The following is an 18,008-nucleotide window of genomic DNA, read 5'->3' on the forward strand; positions in this document are numbered from 1 at the left end:
AGCCCTACAGTGTCTTCAGAAAGTATTCACACCCCTTAACTTTTTCAACATTTTGTTGTGTTACAGCCTGCATTTAAAATAGATGAAATTTATATTTTGTGACAGATCTACACACAATACCCCATCATGTCAAAGTGGAATTTTGTTTGTAGAAACATTTTGAAATTAAAAAAAATGTAAAGCTGAAATGTCTTGAGTCAATAAGTATTCAACCCCTTTGTTATGGCAAGCCCAAATAAGTTCAGAAGTAAAAATGTGCTTAAAAATCGCATAATGGAAAAAAATGTATGCACTCTGGATAAGAGCGTCTGCTAAATGACTAAAATGTAAATGTATAATAAGTTGCATGGACTCATTCCGTGTTCAATAATAGTGGGTAACATGATTTTTGAATAACTACCCCATCTCTGTACCTCCACACATACAATTATCTGTAAGGTCCCTCAATCGAGTAGTGAATTTCAAGCACAGATTCAACCACAAAGAGTAGGGAGGATTTTAAATGCTTCGCAAAGAAGGGCACCGATTTGGTAGATGTGTAAAAATTTAATTAAAAATAAATTTAAAAAAGCAGACACTGAATATCCCTTTGAGCATGGTGAAGTTATTAATTAGCCTTTGCATGGTGTATCAATACACCCAGTCACTACAAAGATACAGGTGTCCTTCCTAACTCAGTTGCCGGAGAGGAAGGAAACTGCTCAGGGATTTCACCATGAGGCCAATGGTGATTTTAAAACAGTTACAGAGTTTAATGGTTGTAATATGAGAAAACTGAGGATGGATCAACAACATTGTAGTGAAAAGAAGGAAGCCTGTACAGAATGGAAATATTCAAAAACATGCATCCTGTTTGCAACAAGGCACTTAAGTAATACTGCAAAAAATGTGGCAAAGAAATTCACTTTTTGCCCTGAATACAAAGCGCTATGTTTGGGGCAAATCCAACACAACACATAACTGAGTACCACTCTGGTGGTGGCTGCATCATGTAATGGGTATGCTTGTCATCGGCAAGGACTAAGGAGCTTTTTAGGATAAAAATAAACAGAATACAGCTATAAGCACAGGCAAAATCCTAGAGAAAAACCTGGTTCAGTATGCTTTCCAACAGACACTGGGAGACGAATTCACCTTTCAGCAGGACAATAACCTAAAACACAAGGCCAAATCTACACTGGAGTTGCTTACCAAGATGACATTGAATGTTCCTGAGTGGCCTAGTTACAGTTTTGACTTAAATCGGCTTGAAAATCTATGGCGAGACTTGAAAATGGCTAGTCTAGCAATGATCAACAATCAACTTGACAGAGCTTGAAGTATTTTATAAAGAATAATGGGCAAATATTGTACAATCCAGGTGTGCAAAGCTCTTAGAGACTTACCCCAAAAGACTCACAGCTGTAATCACTGCCAAAGGTGATTCTAACATGTATTGAATCAGTGGTATGAATACTTACGTAAATTAGATATTTCTGTACTTCATTTTCAATAAATTAGCAAATATGTCTAAAAACTTTTTCACTTTGGGGTATGGGGTATTGAGAGAGAGAAAAAAACATTTTGAATTCAGGCTGTAACACAACAAAATGTGGAATAAGTCAAGTGGTATTAATTCTTTGTGAAGGCACTGTACATTTTAAAATATGTATTCCTCCTACAACCCTCTGGCTCCCTCAATGGAAATCAATATGGCTCTAACAAGAGATCTCAGCTGGCCAACCATACAGACCGTAGACCAAACTACACCTCTACACACAATCTTTACCCTAATATCTCTTCCCCCACTGATAAAAAAGTCATTTACCAGAGACATGTAAAGTCTTTATTAATAACTACATTAGAAACAATAAAATAGGAAAAGTAAATCATCTTTAATCAGACTCAGAAGATTAAACCTCACAGGCATTCTTTCCAACAAACCAAGCAAATCGAAAACCATTATAGTTAGAAAGTATAATGAATGTATTGCAAAATATGAATATGTGCTGTTTTGATGGTTTTAAAATATCAGAAGCAATGTATACAGAAAAACATGAAACAAAAAAATCCCTTTGTGATTTTGTTCTAAACTGCACACCAGGTGCTTTTAAACAGCAAGATCAAATGTAGATATTGTAATAAAGAGCATTGATATCATTGCTAAAACACAGTACAAAAATAGTTATAGGGAAGATGTGATATTAGCTTGATTCATCTCTCCATGGACAGAAATGTAAAATTAAATTAGGGATTGCATGAGGACAGAATTGACTAATTGACTGATAGAAAAGACAGATTGAATGTTATCCGATTTAGGAGTTGTCACTGTCGTCATCGTCATAATATCTGTTCCTCTTGATTTGTTCCTCCACTGACAGTGAGTCATAATCATCTTTCCACACCATGATGCTTTTCCCCTGTGCACAGACATCCTTCATGGCAAAGCTGTCAAGCTGTTCATCCCCTTTCCAACCGTCTTTGGGTTTATCTGTGTTTCCTCTTGACTCCATTCCAAAATCCAAAAGGTCGTCCAGCGTTGACACCAAGGGCCTCTCACTGTCAGACTCACTGAAGATGTCAGACTTGAAATCAGACAGGAGGATGGAACTGTTATCAAGCCCAGCAAAAATGTCCTCAAGGAAGCTTGAGGTGCTAATCTTGGGTTCCGCTTCAAAAGAAAATATACTTTGAGTCGCCTCTGTGAAGACATGTTTATCTAGACTGTCGTCTGTGGCCTCCATACATTTGGCACCCATTGGCACAAAAGCGTCCTCCCTCTGCACAATGTCTAGAACGTCGGTTGGCATCCATTTTAGTTCTTCATCCCCGAATATGCCCTCCTTTAAATGGCTTTCAGCAGCAGCTGGTTCAGTGGACTGAAGTATTGCATCTCTTTCTTCCGTTTTGTAGTCATCAAGCCCTTTGAACATTGGTTCATGGTCAAATAATAATTGTCCATTATTGTTGTTATTGGAGTTTGCATTTACTGCTGGATCACTTGATGCCTCGCCATCTATCACTGTGACCTTGACCTTATCCTCCTCACTCCCATTTACTTTCTCAATTTTCTCATTCTCCTCTTCATAAGGGTTCTCTGCCTCAGCCTTCCTGCAATGCCCATTTACTTTCACATCCTCTACCTTCTCTCCACTTTTCTCTTCATCTTTTTCTGTCACATTCACACTTTCCACAGCTCCTTCCTCGTTCATCTCGCTTGTCACTTCCACATCGGGTTCCACTTTCCCTGCTACCTCTATGTCACTGTTTCTTGGGGGTTCATGGGTGGCAGTACTCTCTGTTACCTCTACTAGGTCTACAGGAGTGGTCAAAGCTTTCGTCTCTGCTGGAGTTTCGACAGTTACAACGGCACTTTCCCATGCAGTTTCTTGGGGACAATTTTGTGTTTTTATATCAGGGCTATCTTTTAAAGAAGGTTCATTGATCTGGCTTTTATGGGCATCGGTGTCGGTCTGTGGAGAGCTATCCTGGGGGGGCCATGAGGGTTTAACCAGCTTCACGTCGTCCTCCACCATGAACACTTTCTTGGGAGAATCATTTTGAGGGGGCCAAACAACTGCAATCTTACTAGTGGGCTTTTTGTTTTCATCCTGTGATTTGCTCACTTCCTTTTCCTGTGGAGGTGGTACCTCTATCTTTGTCGAACTGACACTGCTCCTGGCTGTTGAATTTCTGGAATCTAGTTTTTCAGGGGACGGTGATTTTAGCTTAGTCTTTTCATTTTCAATGGAATACTCTTGATTTTTAGCACTCCAAAGGTCTTTGTGAGGCTTCTGTCCGAATCCTTCGTCATAATTTCCTTTGGACTTGAACAGTTGTTTGAAGTGTGGCTTGCAGTACATTCGTCCATGGAGAGAGGCGTAGTTGCCAAGGCTGAGAAAGACAAATGTTGTTACAATTCAGACACATCATTTTAAATAAGATAGTTGTTATTTTTTGTACTGGTTATAAGCCCAAGTTTGTGGTTTACCTTAGTTTGCCACTGCAGTGCTCACAGCGGAAGCAGCTTTTATGGAAATTGTGTTTGTCTGCGATCAGAGACTCCATCGGATACACCCTCTTCCGACACACCGTGCACAGTTCGGACTCTGGAACTCGAATTTTCTGCAAGAGAAAGATAGTGTTAAGGCATTCTTTTATTTACCTTTTCAGTAAAAACAAACAAAGCAACAACAAAGCAAAATTAGTTAACACTAACACATTAACAGTATTAGTTAATAATTAGTAATTATTACGAAACCTACTGGACTGTAAATCATTTATGAAATCACAAAAAAAATTGTTCCCACTTTAAACGAACTACAAATTATAAAGGCTTTATGTAGCATACATACAGTAAAATCTTGCTAAGCACTACACAGATGCTTCACAAATCAGTTCATGTCATACTCTATAAAGGGTGTAGAAAAGGTGACATAGTCTACCATCTCCCTATGTATAGTAGGCTGCATTGCCAAATGTGACTTAACCAAGACAGACATAACACACACCAACACACACAGATGTTACCAAGCTAAGCTAAGCAGGCCTCATAAAGATGGCGTTCGTGCTGATGTTAATGATGATGATTGCAGGTTCAGAAAATGATTGTACGTTAATATAACGCTCCTGTAACATAATTGTTCGCCCAGACACTTTAACGTTACTTTTTTTCTAGTTATAATTTGGAGAAAAACAAGCCTATGGGAATAGCTATTTGGCTAGTTAGCGGCTAGCGTATTTTGAAATAATAGCTAAGCTAGCTAGCTAACAAGGTATTGTTCAGTCCGGTTAGCCTTGCTAATGTCAAGGGTAACAGGGTTTCCTATACATTTTTAAAAAACAGATTACCTTCTTTTCCAAAACCTCTTCTCCTGTGTCTTCTTTTATCTGTTTATAACAGATAAAAGAAGAGGTCAATAACAGGACTATTAACTTGGCTGTTAATAGATGTATGTGTATGAGACCTCGTGTCCGAGGCCTGTAACACACTTATTCAGCATGCATCTATGTGTTATGAATGTCAATAGGTACGTCACTTTAAAGAAAGTATGACAAAGCACTATACAAAGTAGTCATGAGTGTGATCTAAATGAATCTACCCTATTATAAAGGTAGAATTGGGAATGATTGGTTACTTTAGGTGTGATAGGGTGTGTGACATCAGATCGGCAAGGCTTTTTGTGGCGTAGATGGAGGCCTCTTCATGCACGGTATGTACAACAAGGCAATGTTAAAGTAAATGTATAGCATACACCATGTGGCCTACCTACACCATTCAAACATCTGTGTGTATGTCTATAAGTGGTGACTGTGTCCATGTGTGTGTCTGTACGTTTTGGCACTGAGAAAGATGTAACTTGGTGGTAGGTGTTATAATACCGGTTGTCTGCTTTCTTCCATAGCAATAATGAAAACACGAAGCAGACCATACACTCTGGTCCTTTAAAAACCTGCTGTATTTAAAATATTGTGTGATATAGCTTGGAAAATAAATACATTTGACTCTGGTTGACAACAAAATTATGTTTCCAACATTAGGGATGTTTCCTAAAGAAATTAAATCCGCTTTGTGTTTTGTTTCCTTGCCATGATACTAATGAGTATCACGATACTGGTATCGTCCGGTCCCTACCAATAAGCATACATTATGTCACCCTTTATAAAACACAGCTTTTTGTGGGAATTGGCATAGTGTGTTATGCATTTAGCAGTGTACCCAACATATGGAGCGGTTATGTTAACCATCTATATAGTGAAACATCTACAGTGGGGTCCGAAATTAATGACACCCTTGATAAAGATCAGCAATAATGACTGTATAAAATACAGAATTCAAATACTGAGCTATATTGTATGCTAAAAAATTAGGAAATTATGTGATTTTATACTAATACAATTGAAAGAGATTTTGTTTAACAGAAAGGTAGGAGTCAAAATTATTGACACCCCTAAAGATTCGTATAAATAAAGTAGTTGAAAGTTTCGTATTTGGTCACATATTCCTAGCACGCAATGACTATGGATTACGGATAATCCTGAATGAATTGTGAATAATGATGAGTGAGAAAGTTACAGAAGGTCAAAGATCATACCCCCAAGACACACTATCCTCCCCAGTTATTGGTAATTGTGAGAGGTTAGCATGTCTTGGGGGTATGATCTTTGAACCTCTGTAATCTCTCACTCATCATTATCCGTAATCATACTAGCATCCACATTTTTAAATTTTTAGTCATTTAGCAGACGCTCTTATCCAGAGCGATTTACAGTTAGTGAGTGCATACATTTTTTCATACTGGTCCCCCCATGGGAATCGAACCCACAACCCTGGCGTTGCAAACGCCATGCTCTACCAACTGAGCTACACGGGACATTAATGTAGAAGTGTTTAGAAACATATTCTATTCTTATTTACTTTAACACAATACATTATTTACCAGAATATTACTTAATCTATAAAATCTCTTTCTCAGAGCAATTGTATTAGTATAAAATAATATAATTTTTCTAAACAATTGAGCATACAATATAGCTCAGAATTTGAATTGTTTATTTTATTCAGACATTATTGCTCATCTTTATTAAGGGTGTCAATAATTTAGGACCGCACTGTATGTAGTGCTCATGAATACTTAATATTATACTATATGAAGCCATTATAAATTGTAGTTCATGTTTAGATCATTTCAATTTAGATTTAAAGGTGCACTATGCAGAAATCATTCTGCCATTTCCTGGTTGCTAAAATTTGAATAGTTCGCTTAATTTAATTTTATGTGACAAAACAAGCAAGTATAGTGTAGCAAATCATTGTACCATCTAAACCGCATTGAAATATATTTTACATAACCAAAAATATTGTATTTTCAGCTGTTTGAAGGTGGTGTACAATACCGAAAGTAAAAGACACAAAAACCAAAAACTTAAGAACGGGAAGCATGGAAATAGCACAGATAGAACAGATCTACCTCTTCTTAGACTTGCTTTCAATGAGAATGACAGATCTATAACTCACATTTCTATGTGAATTTGGTCGGATCGTCCAAAAAGTTACATATTGCAGCTTTAAATTCTAATCAGAATTATCATATAACTTGTTACTTTTTTATAGAATATACATGCTAATTCTATACTTAGAAATATACAACCACATCCTCACACAAGCATGAAAACATTAATCCATAAGGTCCCATCCCATCAAGCAGCTCTATATCTTAGGCATCAACAAAACCTCCCCCCTGTAGACAAGCACATCATGAGGCACTCTCTTGCTGTGTTTTAATGCATTCTAAAAAGACTGTCAGTACCCATTAGATTCATTATGCTTTAGAAGTGTTAGTGGCTGTCAGATAAGAATAAAGAAGAAGAAGAAGAACAAAGGGGAAATGCATCATTAAAAACAGTGCAGATGCAAAACGTTAATGCTGAATTTGAAGGCACTGTTAATATTTTTTACTCTCACACAAAAAATATGTTAAACACACCATCACTCTCTATTAGTCTCCCCTCATGCTCCACGCGTTGGTTTACCCGTCACGACAGTCTCCTGCTGGTGTGTTACGATCTGTGACGTCCTCTGTTCTGAGACACTGAATCCCAGATTCTGGAACACACTCTCACTTTCGGCCCAGGACTGGTGGAAGCTCTTCAGTAGGTCCTCGGTGGCGGCCTCCACAGGAACTGCCATCTCTTCAACCTTCCCCTTCACCACGTCGGCGTAGGAGGGAGGGAGGGGGCAGGTCATATGGCTCTCAGAATGCATGCTGGTCTCGCTCCTCACCCCGCTTGTTACGTTGCCAAATTCATCCATGCCAGAGAACTCCTCAGTGACGGACTTTGTTTCGGAGTGCCCCGCCGGTTCGGCAGATTCTGATTCTCTCCTCTCTCTCTCCTCTTGTTTCTCTCTCACTTCTTTGAGAGCATTATGGTCACCCAAGTCAAAGGCATTCTTGATTGCCTTGATGTTGAAGGCAGGTGTTTCATCGGTTTTTGGCGTTTTGGGGTCTGCCTCTGGATCTTCAGTGTCACTTCCCAGTCTATCTGTGATGACGATGGGATCTTTTCTGATGTACAGCTTTGGATGTGGGGATTCAAATTGATTGACCAGCTTTGACAGGTCAAGCCTAGGGAGATCCTCTTTCATTATGTCTATATTCACACCTTCAGGAACTTCCTCTAGATCCTCTGGACCCAGGCGCTCTGGGATTTCAATGGGGTCCTTCCGCATGTATGTCCTGCTCACCTCTGCCTTCTGAGCTTCCTCAAAGAAGAACTTTTTGTCTCTGACAGTCATCATGGAGTCAACCATATCAGCCACATCTGGAGTTGTCGTCCCAGTCTCCATCTCCAGTGTCTGCATGTGGATCTCAGGTTCAATCAGCGCTGGGGAATCCTCTCTGTCAGAGGCTTGCTCTGTTGTCAGAAAATCAGGCATGGGTGGGGGAGGGGTCATGCCCCGAGAGAGCTTCGCAGTGGTGTCCTTCATCTTAGCTAGCTTCTCTGAGCGGCTCAAGGTGGGAGAGGGTGTGGCCCTACAGAACCGAGAGGTAGGGGTACGGGGAGGGGGAGGTGGTGGGGTTGGGGTGGCACCACACCTGTATGACGGAGGAGGTGACGGGGTCACCATGAGGGGTGAGTCTGTTCTCCTCACTGATTCAATGCTTATGAAGGTAGGTGAAGGTGTTCGCGTTGCAAGCATGGGAGAGGGAACTCTGGGATCAGGACCTTTTACTTCAGTCAGCTCTGGCTTTTTGCTCTCATGGGAGATCTTCTTCTCCTCAACCACTTTCTTATGGGTTTCGACTCTTGACGAGCCAATGCTTATTTTAGATATCTTGGCTGTTGCTCCTCCAAATCCTTTCTTTTCATTTGCTGGTTCAGGTGGTGGTGCAGGTGATGATGCAGGTGCAGGTTCACTTTCCTGTTTTGCCATGGCTGCCATGTGTCCTTCTAAGAATACAAGTTTAGCTTGTGCTAGGTTTCTCACACGGAAAATGATCTCCGGGAGCTTCTTCTTATTCTGCTGAACAGCAACCTGTGTTAAATCACGCTTTTCCTCCGCCCTCATTAACCAGTCAGGGACCTCACTAAGTATTGTCCTCACTGAATTTGAATCCATTTTCCCTGGATGAAGCTGCTTAATGTTAAATAGCAGCTTCTGTACCATTACACATTTCTCTGAATCTGTGCTCTCCTCCACTGATTGAGCTGTGCTTTCCACCATTGATTGAGTTGTTTCTGTCTGTGCTGCTGCCTTCCCTGCAATGTTCATGGAGACAGCCTTAGACTCTGCCTTTGACCTCTCTTGATGCTGCTGCATTTTGCTTACTTCTCCTTGTTGTTGGAAAGACTTGACCTGCTGCTTCTGTGTGTGAAACTGCTGTTCCTGCTTCTGGAAGCTCTGTTGAACTACTCTCTCATTAACAATCACTTGCTCCTGCTTCTGAATGTGCTGTTCCTGCATGCTCTGTTGACTGTGGGAGACGGACATTTGGCCGTGCCCTTGAGCTTGAGCTACTGGAATGGGAACTAGCTTTGGCTCTTTGGGCAAAGGGACAACTTTAATGCCTTTCTGCTTTGCCATTGTCTTCATTTGGATCTCCAGCTTCGTTTCCTTGGCAGCTGCAGTTTTCTCAACCTCCTCAGCTTTCTCCTGTGTCACATTCATCTCCAACTTTACTTCCTTTTTCGCTGAGCTACTGGTGGCCATCTGGGTTCTCTCCTGAACTACTCTGGTCTCACTCTTAGAAATATTCTCCATACCGGTTTGATGTACATGTAATTGGTTTTTCACTGCTTGTTGATCTTTTTGCACCACCTCGCTTTCCTCCTCTTTCTTCTCTGTCGGCAACTTCACTGTTCTCACCTTGAAATTTGGTGTCACTTTTGGGATTTTGATTTTGGTGGGCTGAGGTGGAATCTTTTTGACTTCCTGTGTGAGAGAGGCGTTAGTATTCTTTGCCTCCTCTGCTTCGGATGTGATGGCGGATTGGGTTTGAAGATGTACATTTTCCTGGACAATGCTCTGAGTGGAGATGATAGACTGTGAGCTAGCTTTCATACCACTCTGCTGCTCAGCTACTGAGGACGAAATCACATTAGAGCCAGATTGGACTTTAATATTGGACTCATGGTGAGGGTGAGCAGCAGAGACTGAAACAGTCTGATGCTTGCCAGAGGAAACAGACTGATGCTTGCCAGAGGAAACAGCCTGATGTTTTCTGGAGGCAACAGATGAGGCGAGTTCTTTCCCAGAAGAGACCATAGAGGACTGATCAGTGGTAATGTGTTTCTTATCTGAGGAAATCTTTCCAGATTCAGAGGTTGATTTCTTATTTACCATGGAGATCAAAGGCTTGCTCAGGGGGATATGTGATGGAGCTTTCTTCATGGGCGACTCTTGTGATACTGTGCCTACTTTGCTTTTAGACTGAGTTTCCTCAACCTTTTCCTGTGTTGCCTCTGAGGTCACTTTTGACTGCTCAGTTTTGTGTGTAACTGAGTGTTGTTCACTTGCAACATTGGTCGAGCCCATAATTTGCATCATATTAGTTGGAGGAGGTGTGGGAGATGTGACTCGTGAAGTGGCGGGAGTTGTGTCTTGTGACTTGTTTCTCTCAGCCTCCTCTCTTTGCACACGATACCTCTCCTCTGCCAGCATCAATGGGGTTTTGAATTTACGGGCATACGGTTTAGGTTTTGCCACTGGGGAAGGTTCTGCAGCTGGGGGTATTTTGATTGGAGGGATGAATACCTTTTTAGTTGGTCGTGGCAACTCTTCCTGTGGTGGTTTTGCCACTGGGATTGGTGAAGGGATTTTAGTCGTGGACACTGTAGAATCAGATTGAACCTGTGTGTTGGTAGTATTTGTAGTTCCCACCTGTTGACAAGTGATTTCACTCTTGACTTCCTGGACTGCTGCTTCCACTTTATGTTCTGTCTGAACTGTCATTGGCTGAGGAGGTGGAGGAGGCGGTGGTGGTGCTGCTTGCTTTTTCTGCCATTTTGGTTTGGCCAGTATTGGTTGCTTGGGTGGCTCATGTTTTGGGATTTTGAATAAAGGCCTAGCTTTAAATGGCTTTCCAGGTGGTGGTGTAGGCACTTGGTGTGGCATAGAGTTTAGCTCTTGCTGTGAGGGAGGTGGAGGAAGAAAGTCTTGCCCTGCCACAGAGGGTGGGGGTGGGGGAGAAGGAAAAAAGTCAGGCTCCCCACATTCAACTGGGGGTGGAGGAGGTGGAGGCGGAAGGTCACTGTCCTGTCTCATAATCAGGGGACGGGATGTTGGGCTAGGGTATGACAGGGACATTGGGCTGCCTGCCACTGGTGAGGGTGGTGGAGGAAGAGACATCTCAGACTCAGAGGGTGGAGGCGGGGAAGTGGGAGGAGGGGGGAAATTAATCTCAGGCGTCCCTTTCTTTATCATACCTTTTCCCTTCATGTCCAGGTTCCGGAAATTTGTATTCAGATTTTTGACGTTGTGTTTTTGTGTGACAGTCTTATGTTCTGTCACTGTCGTTTGCATCTGTTTGATTGTCTTTGTTTCCTGTGTTTGCTTTGAAACAATATTAGTTTGAGATGTGCTTTGTGTTTCTTTCATCACATTTATGTCTGAGGCTGCTTTATTCTCAGTCATCTGATTGGCTGCTTTAATCTCCTTCATCTGATTCGTTGATGTATTATCAGTCATCTGATTGGTCATGTTTTTCTTCTTTATGACGATGGGCTTAGGGGGTGGTGGTATTTTCTGTTTCACAGCCTGTTGTTTAACATGTGTCTGCTGTGTGGACTCAGACATATTGACTGTTTTGACCTGTGTTGTCACGTTCATGTCTGAGACTTGTGTTTCTCTCTGTGTTTCTTTCGTCACATTTATGTCTGAGGTGGCTTTATTCTCAGCCATATGATTGGCTGATTTATTCACAATCATCTGATTGGCTGCTTTATTCTCAGTCATATGATTGGCTGATTTATTTACAATCATCTGATTGGCTGCTTTATTCTCAGTCATGTGATTAGCTGATTTATTCACAATCATCTGATTGGCTGCTTTATTTTCAGTCATATGATTGGCTGATTGATTCACAATCATCTGATTGGCTGCTTTAATCTCCGTCATCTGATTCATTGATGTATTATCAGTCATCTGATTGGTCAGATTTTTCTTCTTTATGATCATGTGCTTAGGAGGGGGTTGCATTTTCTGTTTCACACTCTGTTGTTTAACATGTGTCTGTTCTTTAACTTGAGTCTGTTGTTTTACATGTTCCTGCTGTGAGGCCTCCAAAATATTTACTGTTTGGACCTGTGTTGTCATAGAGTGTTCCTCTTGGGTGAAGGTCTTGCTGCTTTTCACTGATTTGTTCTCGGTGTACTTCTCAAGGTGCTTTTGTGTGGTGCCCTGTGATTTACTGCTCTGACTCTGAGACAGGTTTTTCACAGCAGGGGCTAGATTGACTGTGACGTTCTCATCCTTAGCCACATCTGAGTATTTATGGTCCACTACTTGCTGTGTGGGTAATGGATTTTTCACAGGAGCTCTGGGAGCTTTCCTGGGAGGATACTTTCTTACTTTCCGATTTGAATATTCTTTTCTCTGCATCAGATTCTTTATGGCTCCTTTAACATCTCCCTTTATCACCTCCTCCTTCTCCATCTGTGATTGCTCCTCATCCTGGTCCTGCCCCTGCCCTTCGTAGAGGCATTTTATGGAGGTCTTCACATCTCCCTCAGTACTTCCCCTGCGTTGCATTCGTGGGGAGGTGGATGGTTCTAGTAACAGCTGTATTGTGCCTCTCACGTCCCCCTGTTCACTCACTTGGTGCTGGTAAAGCTTTTTCTCACTCGAGGCCTCATGCAAACCCTTCAGCGCAGTATGAATGTCTCCCTTTACAATCTCCTCCTTTTCCATCTCTTTCACTGCCTGCTTAGCCTCTTCTAGTGATTTCAAGGTCCCTTTGATATCGCCGGGCACTAAATCCTCAATGATTACCTCAGTCTTGGTGGTCGCTGAATTCTCTAATGACTGGAGGGCTCCACGGATATCACCTCGGACAATTTCTGGCTTTTCCATTTCCTTGGCTTGGTTTTGAGCCTCCTCCAAAGACCTCAGAGTGGTGTGCAGGTCTCCTTTCACCACTTCCTCTTTCTCTATCACGACTCTCTTGCTGATAGTTTTGGTCAGTGAGTCCAGGGCCGCCCTCAGATCTCCCTTGACAATTTCCTCTTTCTGCAGGTTCTCCAGCAAGAGAGCAGGTTCCATCATAAACACCTTCACAGTGTTGTTGACATCACCAGGGACAATATCATCCTCAGCTACTGTGCGTTCAATCTGCTGTTGATTCTTCCTTAATGTCATTTTGGTTTCCATAACATCGCCGCCAATGATACGTTCCTTCTGCACCTTTTCTTGTTCCTCATTAGGTTCAAACTGGAGTTGTTTGAGGTATTCCAGAGCCCCAGATTCAATACAGGTGGAATAAAAGCTAACGTTACCCCTCTCCGTGTCTTCCACCCTTATCCTTTTAGATTCCTCTGACCCTGGGTTGGACAAGAGTCTGTGAAGGGTCCTACTGACATTGCCTTTGATGATATCCTCCTTCTCAATGCCAGCACCGTCTTCCTTATTGAGGAGGGAGTATATAGTCATTCGCACATCTCCCTTTTCATCTTCTTGAATCAGAATTCCACGTTTTGAGGAGCCCTCCTCCTTCAGTAGGTTGTTGATGGCCTCTTGAATGTCACCCCTGAGGATTTCCTCCTTCTCAACATTGATTCCCTTCTCTTGGTTGAATAGCTGTTTTACTGTTGTGTTGATGTTGCCTCTCTCTTCCTGGTCTATGACTATCCCTTTCTCTGTCGTTTCCCGTCTGTTTAGGAGGTTCATCATGATGTTGTTTAGATCCCCTCTGATCACCTCCTCCTTCTGGATTTCCGGAGCATCTTGGTTCATGAGCCTATATTTTGCCATTCTGACATCTCCTATCTCATCCATCTCAATGAGAATCCCTTGTGAGTCAACCATTTTCTGACAATACAGCTCTTCAAGGGTCTCTTTGATGCTCTTCCCCATTATTTCAGTTCTTTCTACACTGTTCTCATTAAATTTGGTTAAAGGAGTGGTTTCAAAAAGCCATGTTGTTGTCTTCACATCTGCTTGTGGGATCTCTTCCCGGGTGACAACAGTCTCTGTTCCATCTGACTCTTTAATGCTGTCAAGCGGCTGTTTTTCAAAGAGCCACACAGACTGCTTGACATCTCCTTTCATCACTTCTTCTTTTGTCACTGTCTCCATTTCATCATATTCTGAGCCCTCGCCATGGATCTTATCGATGCTGTGTGTTTCAAACATCCATGAGGCAGTCCTGACGTCCCCTTTTTGGATCTCACTCACGCTAACAGTTCTAACATACTTCTGAGACATTTCATCTGTCTCAAAAAGGTGTTTGTTTGTCTTCACATCACCACCCTGGATATCTTCAACTGTTTTAGTCAACACTTTCATGTCCTCAGCGATTTCATCAAGAGGTTGTGTTTCGAACCTCCACCTGGCCGTGCTGACATCACCTTTCTGAACGTCCTCCTCAGTGACAGATTTGATGACATAGACGTCATCTGTGTCCCTTATTGAATCCAGAGGTTTTGTCTCAAATAACCACCGGGCCCCGACCACATCTCCCCTCATGACTTCTTCCTTTGTCATAGTGGTAACTTCATGGTAATGGCCCTCTTTGTCACAGATTGCATACAGTGGCTGATTTTCAAACATCATGGTGTAGTTTTTCACATCCCCTTTCTCTATATCGTCCCTGATGATGCTCTGGAGTTTTGAAATCTCAGTCTCGGTGGACTCCTCCTGGATTTTATCGAGAGAGTAGGTCTCGAAAACGAAGCGTCCTTGACCAACGTTTCCTCCCTGGACATCGGTTACGGTGCGAGTATCCTTTGCTTCCTCTGTATCCTCGCGGATAGTGTCTATAGGTTGGTTTTCAAAAAGCCACATATTGTTCACTACATTTCCTTTCTGAATTTCCTCCGCCGTAAGGGTCTTCAGCTTATGCATTGTTTCAGCTGAGGTTGAGGTCATGATGTCTGAAGACCGATTCTGAAAGAGAAACTTCATCCTAGACACATCTCCAGACTGGACATCAATTTTAGTCACCCTCCTGAAGGCACCACTCTCCTCCCCTGTGAGGTTCTCCAGGTTCTCTGTCTCAAAGAGAAAACGAGCGTGATGCACATCTTTGCCTTGGACGTCCTCTTGTTTGACAGTGCAGGTTTTGAGAACGGTCTCCGATTCGGACTCTGAATGGTCACAGATGTCATCGAGGTTCTGAGTCTCAAAGAGCCATGTGCATGTTTTGACGTCCCCTTTGTTGACCTCCTCAACCTCAGTCTCATTCCTCACCTTATCTGCTTTCTCGTATAGATTATCCATTGGTTGAGTCTCGAACAACCATCTGCAGGTTTTCACATCACCTTTCTCAATTTCAACACTCTCCTTTGTCTTAGTTTCATCTTCTTCAGTGTTGCTGAAATGTTTAATACCATCGAGGGGTTGAGTTTCGAATAACCACTTGGCTGTCTTGACATCGCCCGATTCAATCTCCTCCTTTGATATACCTTTTATAATCTGGAATTTATTGATACTTTCATCAAACTCATCGATAGGACGTGTTTCAAACATCCACCTGCAGCTTCTAACATCTCCTTTTACTATCTCCTCACGTCGCACGGTTTTCACCTCATGGTAGTGTCCCTCGCTGTCTTGCATGGCATACATCGGGGTGGATTCAAAAAGTACTTTGTTTGATTTCACAGACCCACTGGTAACACCTTCAACTTGAATTCTCTGTGCCCCCTCACATCTGCTTAAATCCAAGGTTTCAAATCTTTCCTTGTGATTTGTGACGTCGCCTTTATCAAGTTCTTCAAGGTTTATTGTGCGTGTGATTTCCTTCTTCTCCTCCCTTATGTTTTCAAGTGGTTGACTTTCAAAAACCCACTTCTGATGTCTAACATCACCCTTCTCATCCTCAGACGCCACCATCTTCTGAAGTTTACCTACTTCAGCCAGATCCTTCAGGTTCTCCATTGGCACTGTCTCAAACAGATGTTTTGCTGATCGCACATCACCTCCTACAATCTCCTCTGAGGGCAAAGGTCTGGCATTGGCATTGTCTTTCAGAGTATCCATCTGCTGTGTCTCGAAAACCAGGCAGTGCTTCCGCACATCAGCTCCAATAATCTCCTCCTTTTGCCTGAGGCTTTCCCATTCCTCGTCTTTAATGGAGTCCAGTGTCTTTGTCTCGAACAGCCACCTGCCTCGGTTCACGCCTCCCTGGGAGTTGTCCTCCATTGAGACTCCACAGATCAGCTTCACCTTGGCAGGGTCTTTGTTGATCATGTCCAGAGGCTGGGTCTCAAAGAGCCAGCGGGAGGTCTTCACGTCTCCTTTCTCCATCTCCTCCCTGCGGATGGCGGTGATCTCCAGCATATTTCCAGAGTCGCCCCTGATGACACACATGGGCTGGGTCTCAAACATCCGTGTGGTTGTCTTCACTTCCCCTTTGATCTCCTCAAGCTCTGACTTCAGGTTCAAGAAGTGGCTCTCCTCAATGGTCTCTGTGTGGCTGAGGGAATCCAAATGTTGAGTTTCAAACAGATACCTGGCCGTTTTCACGTCCCCTCCTGTAATATCTTTAGTGAAGACTACCTCCAAGGCTTGCTCATCCTCCTGGTAGATTTTATTCAGACAATCCAGTGGCTGGGTCTCGAAAAGATAGGTGGCTGTACGGACATCTCCTCTTGCCAGCTCGGTCAATTTCCCTGTCTGTACAGTGGAGTCTGGGGTGTCTGCACGCAACGCATCCATGGGCTGGGTCTCAAACATCCATGCTGTGTATTTGACATCACTTCCTGCAATGATTTCCTGCTGAGCAATGTTCTTCACTTCATCGTCCTCATCTGGGGTGTCATCTTTAATGGTATCCAGCGGCTTATTCTCAAACATCCAGCGCATGGATTGCACCTCCCCTTTAAGGATCTCGTCCCACTCCAGGTAATCTCCCTCAGGGCTCATACATTCATCACCACCGCTGTTCTCAAACACATAGCAAGCCTGCTGGACTTCCCCGGTCATCTCATCTTCACTATCCAGCTGTGACTGCTCAATCTCAGTGACGTCGGTGAAGTAGTCCTTCTCCATGGTCCGCCGAACCTCTGGGTGCATGTGCTTGTACAGGCGCTTCAGCTCATTGATGTTCCTCTGCTTGGAGTAGTGCTCCTTGTTGAAAATGTATCTCTGTTGGCCAGCCTGCTCCTGAGGCAGGAGTGAGTCACAGCACTCTGGGACCTCCTGGGGCATTAGTTCAGTGGGTGGAGGAGGGAAGTGCTCCATGGTCTCATAATCCATGGATGAGTCTGAGGCAGCGGTAGAGGAAGAGACAGCCCCTGTCCTCATAGTGGATGAGGCTGTGGCAGCGGTAGATGAAGAGACAGCCCCTGTCCTCATAGTGGATGAGGCTGTGGCAGCGGTAGATGAAGAGACAGCCCCTGTCCTCATAGTGGATGAGGCTGTGGCAGCGGTAGATGAAGAGACAGCCCCTGTCCTCATAGTGGATGAGGCTGAGGCAGCGGTAGATGAAGAGACAGCCGCTGTCCTCATAGTGGATGAGGCTGAGGCAGCGGTAGATGAAGAGACAGCCCCTGTCCTCATAGTGGATGAGGTTTCATAGCTCGTTGCTGCTGAAGCTCTGGATGACTGTTTCACAGTGGACGAGCTTTCATAGCTAGCTGCTGCTGAGGAGGACTGGTTTACCGGTGCCCATTGAAACTGGTTATAATCCAGATCAATCTATTGTTTTATGATTGATGGAGAGAAGGACAGTGATAGATGCAGTCAGAATATGAAATGATAGAGAAATGGAAAACAGGACAGTATAGCAGAAAAAAGCATAGAGTAGATTTAAGCAGATAATGACATCTCTGAATATGTTTGTTTATACACAAAATAATAATGACTGTCATAC

The 18,008-nt window shown here is 42.9% G+C and overlaps 1 protein-coding gene across 1 annotated transcript in view; it reads right to left on the reverse strand.

Moving 5' to 3' along the window:
* Positions 1-3,785: 3,785 nt before the first annotated feature.
* The window catches only part of LOC311120746 (uncharacterized protein), a gene marked incomplete at its 5' end in the record, with an annotated part of 29,058 nt that continues 14,835 nt past the window's right edge, over positions 3,786-18,008 (reverse strand). The window contains 4 exons of the mRNA XM_084195319.1: positions 3,786-3,873; positions 3,971-4,104; positions 4,831-4,869; positions 7,513-17,833. Of these exons, the coding sequence (XP_084051445.1) occupies positions 4,010-4,104; positions 4,831-4,869; positions 7,513-17,833 (10,455 nt within the window). The remainder of the gene's footprint in view (positions 3,874-3,970; positions 4,105-4,830; positions 4,870-7,512; positions 17,834-18,008) is intronic.

This window comes from Coregonus lavaretus (genome assembly GCF_964263955.1).
Source record: "Coregonus lavaretus genome assembly, contig: HAP1_SCAFFOLD_1226, whole genome shotgun sequence".
NCBI classification, from domain to species: Eukaryota; Metazoa; Chordata; class Actinopteri; order Salmoniformes; family Salmonidae; genus Coregonus; species Coregonus lavaretus.